Genomic DNA, 10,612 nt, shown 5'->3' with positions numbered 1-10,612 from the left:
GTCGCAGTGATGTACCAGCTCCCGGGAGTCCTGCTGTGTGCTTCTCCTTCCTCCTCGTCCTTGTCCTCCTTGTCTCCGTCCTCCTCCTCGGCTACGGTTCACACGCTCCGGGCTGAGAGCGGGGGCCGCGGCAAAGCAGGGGTCTCCCTCAGCGCCTCCCCCGGGGGACGGGGGCTCCGGACGGCAGGGTCCCGGGAAGCAGGACCTCTGGCGTGGTGAAGCCTGGATGTAGAGGTAAGGGGGCCGGTGGTGGAGGTGGTGGTGGTGGAGGTGGTGGTGGTGGTGGTGGTGGTGGTGGTGGTGGAGGTGGTGGAGGTGGTGGTGGTGGTGGTGGTGGTGGTGGTGGAGGTGGTGGAGGCTGTGGTCCTGGCTTAGAAGGTGGTGGTGGTGGTGGTGGTGTGGTGGTGGTGGTGGTGGTGGTGGTGGTGGTGGTGGTGGTGGTGGTGGTGGTGGAGGCGGTGGTCCTGGGTTAGAAGGTGGTGGTTCAGTAGGTGGTGTGGTGGTGCTAGTGATGGGGGTACTGGTGATGGGGGTACTGGTGATGGGGGGGTGGTTTGGTGGAGGCTGAGGTGGTGAAGGCTGAGGTGTTAATGGTAGTGGTGGTGGTACTGGTGATAGTGGTGATGGGGTGGTAGTGTGGTGGAGGTGGTGGTGGTGGTACTGGTGATAGTAGTGATGGGGTGGTAGCGTGGTGGAGGTGAAGGTGGTGGTGCTGGTGCTGGTGCTGGTGGTGTATGGGGTGGTAGCGTGGTCGAGGTGAAGGTGGTGGTGCTGGTGCTGGTGGTGTATGGGGTGGTAGTGTGGTGGAGCTGATGGTGGTGCTGGTGCTGGTGGTGTATGGGGTGGTAGCGTGGTGGAGCTGATGGTGGTAGACGGTGCTGGTGGTGTATGGGGTGGTAGCGTGGTGGAGGTGGAGGTGGTAGACGGTGCTGGTGGTGTATGGGGTGGTAGCGTGGTGGAGGTGGAGGTGGTGGTGCTGGTGCTGGTGGTGTTGCTTTTGCTGACCATAGAAGAAGTAGAAAAAACAAAGCAGAATTGCGTACACAGTCCAATCAGCAGTTTTGGACCAGGGGAAGGTTTGCAGTATCTTGCAAAAGTCTGGCTGTTTCGTGTGAGTGCTTCCATGCGTGTGTGTGTGTGTGTGTGTGTGTGTTTGTGTGTGTGTTTATGTAATCAGTACTGTTCTTCATCATTCACTTCAGATTATCTTGCCCCAGACGCAGGATTTATAAAAGTTATTCTTGGAAAAGATCTGCTTTATCTCAACCTGTTTCACAATGGAGAAACCTTTTTTATGAACCTTTCGTTGTAATTCATAGTTTGTTATGTTTGTCAGGGAGTTTATGTAAGTGTGAATTCCCCCCCTCCTTTCTTTTGACCAAACCTTTGTCATAATACACATGTTAATTTACGATGAGAAATAAAATGTCGTCTGCGTCGTGTCTCTGCAGATATCAACCTCAGGTTGTCCCGCTCAGCTGTTCTCTAATACAACAGAGTACCGCTTGATACGTGTGTTGTTAGAACACAAATTGGAGTCTGCAACATCAACTCAATGAACTCTCTAAATGTTGTTCCATTGGTCTGTGCTGCCTGCTCCTTGAAGGAGCCGGCAGCACAGAACATTCAGAGGTAGCTCATTCTCTACTTCTTATTTCTTTCTTCCTACTTGTACTTCCTTTATCCAACCGCAGTGTCATTAAGCATCACCTGCAAAGGTTTGCAGCATTGAGAGCTCACTCTTGACAAGGGGCTGAATGCCATTGTGTTTTCATGCACATGGTCGTGCTGAAACTGGTGCTTACTGCCGTCATGAACGTGATTGAATATACTTCATATGCTGCAGTAGTTCTGCGAGCAGTGATAGCGCCAGTTCATCTCCCGCTGGCTCCCGGGCTTTGGTTTCAGGTGCGCTCCTGTCCATCCATGAATAATTCAGGGGACCCACTGGAGTGTGCCCATGCATCCGGGGGGGGGGGGGGGGGGGGTTGGGTGGCTGATGTGGTCGCACCACCACCAGTGATGTCTCAGCCAGGACTCAGCATCCTCCCATCCAAACCAAAGCCAGAGTCCAAAGCAGGCTTCGAGGCTACAGAGGCTGCAGAGGCTGTGGGTCCCAGGCCACCAACCTCCCCAGGATACGAAGAGGTTCTCCTCCCACACAATATCTGTGGAGGAATAATCCTTGGTTTGAAGAGCGCACAGCACGTCTCCATGAGTATAGTTGATCTTGTTCTTAGTGCCATCTGTTATAAGACCGCTTGAGTCTGCTGTGACGGATCACCGAGAACACAAGCTGTACTCCAACACTCTATAGGAGCCGCAGCTAGATGCTTTTACAGTGAGTTGCTGCCGGCAGCAGCAGCAACTCATGTGTGTGCATGTGTTTGCATTTGGGTACAAAGAGTCCCGGCTAGCACACAGAGATAGAGCTCCGGAGCTGGAAAGGCGTTTGAGATTTAATCTCTTGCCTCCGCAGGAGGATAATGAAGACCAAGATCAAATGAAGTACCTTGCGGGGTTATTGATCGGTGCAATCGCCGCCACGTCTCGGCAGTTCATAAATATCCTCTTCCCTGGAGGATTGTCGTAGTTCAGGCGATTGTCCCCGCATGGCCCCAATGGCGGAGACCGACCCAGACCTGATGGATGTGAGCCTGGCCTTCTTGTATCGAGTTAGGGCCTGAAGTCGCGGCCGGCATGGATTGCTCGGGGCGGTGAGCTTCAGAGCCGGGTTTTTATTTTTCATTTGAAGCAAATCACAGATAAAACCTTCAAAGGTCCAAGTGACGTCGCCGCATTTCCACCGTATGTGAAGTTATGAGTGCCATTTGTTTCGACTCGCCAGCCAAGATGGAGAAGGATTCAGGAAGGGGGAGGCTGTACAGTATCAGTGCTGGGCCCTAGTGATAGCTGACACACTATCGGAGCAGGCAGGGGTACGGTTACACAATGGGCTGTGTAACGTGAGCGTGTTTTCCTCTGCTGAACCAACAGCCCTGGGCCTCTGAGAGGAGCGCTCCGGCAGAGCAGCAGGGTTCTGCAGCGACCTCAGCCCGCAGATCTTGAGCGATCTGCCGACCTCAGCCTTAAAGACTGAAACTCTTTGAAGGAGGCTGACACGCATGGAGCTGAATAATTGAAAGCAGGGACAAGATTCATGGTGAGGCAAAAACAAGAGACATCCGGACCGATGGGTGACGATCTAACAGCTGAACACCCGGATCGCTCTCTTGTTTGGACAAGCTGCTCCGGCCCTCTCCCTCTTCTGAAAAACATCATTACTGCTTTGGAATATTCTGTTGCTTCGTCTTCGCCACATAAGTAAATATGGCAAGGACCCAGGTGACATATAGAAGACGTCTAAGGAAAGAGTCTTAGGCATGCATATTGCTATAGATGATCAAATTGCCTTGTTGTTACTGTAGGATACGACCCAGACTTCCAATGGGTCCATTGCTGCCCCCACTACCGCGATCATTGGCTGAGACTGTAATTGTGATTAAAACCACCCTGATTAATGAGGTCCCATATGGAAGCTCTCCGTGTTTCTTGACCTTTCCGGTCGCATTGACAGGGAGAAGACTGAGTGCTGCTGATTGGGCAACACGGAGGCGGCGCGGACCAGAGACAGGAGGGCCTCTCGCATGGCTGAGCCAAGGCCAGGACTAGAAGGGCCGCCAGATAAGGGACCGGCCAGCGCGAAGAACAACAGCATTGATTGCACCTAATTGAAAGGGTGACCTGGAAGGGAGGAGGGAGGGGGACGGGGGGTGTTGGGAAGGAGGGAGAGAGAGATGGAGAGAGAGCGAGTGAGACAACAACAGGTTGACCTCTCCGGGCCGTCCATCTGCCGCTACGCTCCCCTGCTTTAACAGAGTGGGTTCACACTCCAAGCCGCTGACTCAGCCTAATTACTCCACTTTCTCTCAGTCTACAGAATACAAACATGCACCATTTACCTGACGTGACCCCCTCCCGTAACGCACACGGAAACCCGGTCACCCTGACCGCACACACGCCGGGGATAGTAACGTCTGGAGACTCATATCCCATTGGCTGAGGCGGGCGGCTTGGAGAATCCAGAGCCCTCTGAGATAGGAGTTCTGCGTGAAGAGCCCCATCAGAGTTCGGTCAACATGCGCCAACTGCTTTTATGGGCTCACAACTACACCAATACATATATGATACACAAAAATACCTATTCTGCTACTTCTATTACTATTACCTCATCGTTTTTTTTAGTTAATACATAAAGAGACGTATTCTGCAACTACTTATTATTTTACTTTATATATTTGGTTTTCCAGGTTTAGTTTGTATGTTTTCAAACTTTATGTTGGCAGCAAACGTTTTTTGGTGAAGCTCGACTTTGTCACTTTTTCACGATGTAAGTTTCGGATTTGTTCTGTGCTGACCTGGAAGAAATATACAATGAGGAGACATGACAAATTAAATAATATGAGTAAAGTGAAGAATCAATGTAGTTTGAAGTTTTACTCGTAGAACCACAAATAATCAATGTGTGCATTTACCGGCTTGAGGACATAGTTGCTATGCTTAGCAGTTTTTGTTTCTCGCTCTTCGTGTCGACAGCCACGACCCCCCCTGGATCTAACTCCGTCCATTAGCTGGTTCTCATTGCATAGCATCCCTTCAAATGCCCCCACCCAGAGTTTACACTGTAGGACCGTCCCCATCCCTTTAAATGCCCCCACCCAGAGTTTACAATGTAGGACCGTCCCCATCCCTTCAAATGCCCCCACCCAGAGTTTACACTGTAGGACCGTCCCCATCCCTTTAAATGCCCCCACCCAGAGTTTACACTGTATGACCGTCCCCATCCCTTTAAATGCCCCCACCCAGAGTTTACACTGTAGGACCGTCCCCATCCCTTCAAATGCCCCCACCCAGAGTTTACACTGTATGACCGTCTGCCCCCTTTGTCTCTCTGGATCACCCAGGCCACAACGCGAGGCGAGGCATGATCGACTGGCCCAACGTGACGGTGGCGGCCCAGCTGGCCCCGCCCCCCGGGCCGGAGGAGCTGAAGAGGTCCAAGTGCGTCCTGGGCCTCATCCCCGTGGTGTACTACAGCGCCCTGCTCTGTGTGGGGGTACCAGGTACGCTGCACTCAGGGTGAGGCTTTGCATGGGATTCGACCGGAACATTGACTGACAGGAAGGGTCGGGGCACAAGGGCAGGGGGGGGGGGGGGGGGGGGCAGGGGGGGGACTGTCCCAGGGGCTGGAGGGCAGGGGGGGGGCGGGGCCCGGGGGCAGGGGGGGGGGGGGGGGGAAGGGAGGGCGGGGCCCGGGGGCAGGGGGGGGCGGTGCCGGAGGGAGCAAGGCTTCACATCACGTATCGAACACCGTGTAGCGACCGCAGTCCAGGAGGACCGCAGAGATTCATTAGGAACCACCGGGGGTGATTGATCTCTGAGGGAGGGCAGGAGAAGGGCGCCAGGTCAAGAGACGACAGCGGTGAGGGACGGAGAAGAAGAAGAAGAAGAAGAAGAAGAAGTAGTCTAACTCGGCTGCATTCCTGAAATAGCTTCTTTACAACATCCTGCTGTAAAGAATACAAAAAAAGAAGGACATCTAAGTCGTGCATTAGGACAGATGAGCCCCTTGACAAACCAACAATCAACCCTTAGCATCCTGAAGTGGTTCTCACACAAAGCCACCTCTCAGGAGGACGTTTCGAACATCAATGTTGAAGCATGACTCCTCTCACTGCCTCTCTTTGACTCCCTCTGACTCTCCCTGACTCTCCCTGACTCTCTGCCTCCTCCCTGGGGTTGTGTCCTCAGTGAACGTCCTGACGGCGGTGGTGTTGCCTCCTCTCTCTGACTCTCTCTGCCTCCTCTCTCTGACTCTCTCTGCCTCCTCTCTCTGCCTCTCTCTGCCTCCTCTCCCTGACTCTCTGCCTCCTCTCCCTGACTCTCCCTGCCTCCTCTCCCTGACTCTCTCTGCCTCCTCTCCCTGCCTCTCCCTGACTCTCTGCCTCCTCTCCCTGACTCTCTGCCTCCTCTCCCTGACTCTCTGCCTCCTCCCTCTGCCTCCTCTCCCTGACTCTCTCTGCCTCCTCTCCCTGCCTCTCCCTGGGTTGTGTCCTCAGTGAACGTCCTGACGGCGGTGGTGTTGTCGCGCCTGGCCTGCCGCACCCAGAAGACGCTCTACTACTACCTTCTGGCCGTGACGGGCTCCGACATCCTCACGCAGCTCTTCATCATCTTCGTGGGCTTCCTGCTGGAGACGGCGGTGTTCCACCGCGAGGTCCCGGCACTGCTACTGCAGGCCGTCAGCGCCGCCGAGTTCGCCGCCAACCACGCCTCCATCTGGTCCACCGTGCCCCTGACGGTGGACCGCTACGTGGCGCTGTGCCACCCGCTGCTCCACCGCCAGATCAGCTACCCGGAGCGCGCCCGCCGCGTCATCGCCGCCGTGCTGGCGCTCTCGCTGGCGTCCGGCGTGCCGTTCTTCTGGTGGTCCGACGTGTGGCGCAGCAGCCGGGCGCCCTCGGCGCTGGACGCCGCGCTCATCTGGACGCACGTGGTGCTCATCTACTTCCTGCCCTGCAGCATCTTCCTGGTGCTCAACTCGCTGATCGTCCGCACGCTGAGGGCCAGCCACCGGCAGCAGCGGGGCCCCCGGGCGGCGGGCGGGGAGCCGGCCGGCGGGGGCTGCCAGGAGGACGCGGGCCCCCAGCGGCGGCGGCGGCAGCGGCGCCTGGGGAAGACCACGGCCATGCTGCTGGCCATCACGTCGGCGTTCAGCGTGCTGTGGGCGCCGCGCACCGCCGTGGTCATCTACCACCTGTACGGCTCCTCCGTGCACCTGGACTGGCGCGTGCACCTGGCCTACGACCTCAGCAACATGCTGGCAATGCTGAACACCGCCGTCAACTTCTTCCTGTACTGCTTCGTCTCGCGGCCGTTCCGCAAGACCGTGCGCGCCGTGCTGCTGCTGCCCTGGGCCCCCGGGGCCCGCTGCCAGCGGGGGGGCCCTCCGTCGCCAGCCGGCCCCCGCCCACGCCTCCGTCTCCTCGCTCTGCAGCGGGAAGTACAAGCGGTCCCAGCGGGACGGCGCTGGACAGATGTCCCTCCGAGGGGCCAGCCATGCCGTGTGACCCTGTAGAGCCCCCCCCGTCCCCCCCCCCTCTCACCCCTCCATCCCTCCGACCTCTGACCCGGACGCGATCCCAAACACACATGTTTTGTTGCTTCTGCTCTCCGTCTGCAGGAGCCATCGTCCCACGGCCAGGGGGCCCTGAAGCCCCGCCCCTCTCTGCTCCGCCGTCGGCAGCCAATCAGCTTCAGGGCTCCTCTGAACTCCACCGAGCAGCCTGGAGCTGTTGTTCTGTGGTTTTATTTTGGGTTTTGTTCCGTTTTAGTTTGACTTTTGAGGGGGTTTTCTTGTGTCTTTCTTACTAATCTGCGTTTCTTTTCACATGAATTAGTTGAAGTACACGACCGTTTTTATTTGTTGTTTTAACGAGACCCCGGATGATTAAATCTGTGACTATTCTGGGTTGTTATGTAAACCGAGACTAAACCAACCGACTCTCCGTCGGAAGAGTCCGAGGGTTGGCCGAGATGCGTTCCATATCCAGGAGCAGGTGGCATCCAGAGAGATTAAATCAAAGCGTCTGGAGCCGTCCTGAGAGGCCTGACAGACACCGGAGAGCCGCAGGATACCCAGCCGGAGACAGGATGCACTCACAGCCATTTGTATCAATGCTGCCTCATCACGGCTCTCCTCCTCTCCATCCACTGAAAGTAGTGCCTCCATGTCCCCCCCGTCTCCAAGCGGGGGGGGGGGGTCGCCGCCCCGGGCTCTGTTGATTCTTCGTGCGATTGCAAACATGATGGAGCGGCTGAGGGCTGCAGTCCAATCAGGGGGGAGATCCGGCCTCCGCCTGCACCTGCACACACAGCCCCCGCTAAGCAAACCACGGGGAGCACGGGCACGGGGCACTCACACACCCACACGCGCGCACATACACGCAGACACACACACACACTCACCACACACACGCGCACACACACACACACACACTGTGCGTGTGTATCAAATGTTCAATACACACAGAGACACACTGATGCACATTCAATATGTATATACTCATGCACACACACATGCAGACACAGTCACACTGATGCACACACACACACACACACACACACACACACACACACACACACACACACACACACACACACACACACACACACACACACACACACACACACATCAAATGTTCAACATGCATGTACACTCATGCACACAGATGCAAACAGTCACACACATGCAATCACTCACAAACACACACACACACACACAATTAAAATGTTCATCATGCATATACTCATGCACACACACATGCACACACAGTCACACACATGCACATGCGGCCCCACACAACCACACATGTGTACACAAGCATGCACATGCATGCATATATGAACGGCCACCTAAATCACCTATTGAACACACACCGACTATGCACACACATTTTTAAATGCACAGACAAACCAAGATGCCGGAAAACGCACACACACAAACACAGATAAACACTCACTCAAACACACACACACACACACACACACACACACACACACACACACACACACACACACACACACACACACACACACACACACACACACACACACACACACACACAGGAGTGAATGTCCGCACGAGTGGACTTGTAGGTACTGATGCATGCCCTCCTGCAGAAGTGCTTTTCTACAAGTAGCCCTTATGTCCTCACTCGTTAACCTTTGCTCCATTTCAGTCAGTATGACTGCCAGCATTGCTATGAGTTATTGCTTTTAAAGTGCTTCTAAATCTGGGTCGGATGGCAAAAGCTATACATTATTAAATGGGTATTGATGGGGTTTGCTAAAGAACTATTATTCAACTTTGGTTGATATCTTGAGTATGTAGATGTAAAAATGTTGAACAAGTGTGGTGGGTGTTTAAAGTGTTTAAACTCTCAAAATGTCCATCCATCACTCCATGTTATACCTGATGAAACGTTGGATAGTTCCTTATCCGAATATATTTTGGGCGAAATCCAGTGTCACCATGGTGTATACGCCGGCTATGATAATGATATCAATCCATGTTCTTTTATTTGATCTCCCAGTCTAGTCTAACACGCTTGTGTACTCTTATCACAGCAGACACGATAAGCGACCCGAATGAGGGATGATGCCTTGATCACTAAGGACAGGCGCTTCAGGTGCTTCGACTATGTATCGAAGCACCTGTGCACACCTCCGCGGCGCGCGGGCGGTCTGAGTACGTGTTCCACGGAGCCCCGCGTCTCGGCGTGTATGGAGTTAGAATCATGCCAAAACCCCGCACACACGCAAAACGTGTTTTGCTCACGCATAACGATTCACACGCACACAAAACGTGTTTTACTCACGCACAATGATTCACACACACGCTCAGTGTGGTTTGCAAATCCAAAACATCATTCACAAACGAATGCATTTTGCTTCAGAAACAAATACAGTATGTTTTACACAAAGTACAAAAATAAATCCTTCAAGTACACAAAACAATTCTACAAGTACGGAACACGAAAGCTGCGCGTGGATCGGAATGCATTTGCGCACGGATCGGAATGCATTTGCGCACGGATCAGCAAGGCGGAAAATTAGTGCCAAAAGTCACGTGACAAATAAATGTCCTGTGATTCACACTACACAACAGCAGGTGGCGTTGTTGAATCAGTTTAAGGCCGCCAGGACGATCTTTTTTTCTCCCCAAAATCTTTATTTGATGCCGGCCAACCGTGTGTGGATTCTATGGAAAGCCAAGAAGGCCACTAACTGGCCCTAGAATGGCGCGGTAAAAGTGCTAAACCGCACGGAATCCGTGCAGTTTGGCAGGAACAACGCCACCTGTTGTTTTGTAGTGTGAATCACAGGATATTTGTTTATCACGTGACTTTTGGCATTAATTTTCCGCCTTGCTGATCCGTACGCAAATGCATTCCGATCCACGCGCAGCTTTCGTGTTCCGTAGCCTACTTGTAGAATTGTTTTGTGTACTTGAAGGATTTTATTTTTTGTACTTTGTGTAAAACATACTGTATTTGTTTCTGAAGCAAAATGCATTAGTTTGTGAATGATGTTTTGTATTTGCAAACCACACTGAGCGTGTGTGTGAATCATTGTGCGTGAGTAAAACACGTTTTGTGTGCGTGTGAATCGTTATGCGTGAGCAAAACTCGTTTTGCGTGTGTGCGGGGTTTTGGCATGATTCTAACTCCATAGGCGTGACTCTGCATCGCTCTGCTCGCTTCGCACCCTGTTACAGCGACCCTGCTGTGCCCGGAAATGCCGCGGTGCAGCAGCTGTACGCATTATTGACCAACCTTAGCCAAAACATCTACTGCTGTGTTCCTAAACAACCGCTGGCGATGGAGGAGGATGTGGCTCCGCGGGCTCTAGCGACTGAATAAACAGCCGCTATAATGATGTGGTCAGGCACGGCGACGGGCCGCACGTCGTGCATGAATGAAAGCTTTTTACGAGGTTGGAGCGCAGCACGCAGCTGAAGGGACAGAGGATATTATGACATCGCCCGTCA

General features: G+C 53.7%; 2 protein-coding genes across 2 annotated transcripts in view; one reads left to right on the top strand and one right to left on the bottom strand.

Moving 5' to 3' along the window:
* Positions 1-3,649, bottom strand: part of btbd17a (BTB (POZ) domain containing 17a) — a 12,507-nt gene extending 8,858 nt beyond the window's left edge. The window contains exons 1-4 of the mRNA XM_056577566.1: positions 3,558-3,649; positions 2,944-3,131; positions 2,130-2,270; positions 1-91 (exon numbers count right to left, since the gene is read on the bottom strand). The exon at positions 1-91 is cut by the window's left edge and continues 15 nt beyond it. Coding sequence (XP_056433541.1) covers positions 1-91; positions 2,130-2,270; positions 2,944-3,131; positions 3,558-3,649 — 512 coding nt within the window. The remainder of the gene's footprint in view (positions 92-2,129; positions 2,271-2,943; positions 3,132-3,557) is intronic.
* A 1,335-nt stretch (positions 3,650-4,984) lies between these two features.
* gpr142 (G protein-coupled receptor 142) lies at positions 4,985-7,130 on the top strand. Its single transcript, XM_056577564.1, is given in 3 exon segments — positions 4,985-5,123; positions 6,120-6,999; positions 7,001-7,130. Coding segments are annotated over 3 exon segments (1,149 nt in total).
* Positions 7,131-10,612: the final 3,482 nt, after the last annotated feature.

This window comes from Gadus chalcogrammus, chromosome 18 (genome assembly GCF_026213295.1).
Source record: "Gadus chalcogrammus isolate NIFS_2021 chromosome 18, NIFS_Gcha_1.0, whole genome shotgun sequence".
Lineage (NCBI taxonomy): Eukaryota > Metazoa > Chordata > Actinopteri > Gadiformes > Gadidae > Gadus > Gadus chalcogrammus.
Note: the sequence above shows the minus strand (reverse complement) of the source record. Positions and strands in the feature narration are given on the sequence as shown.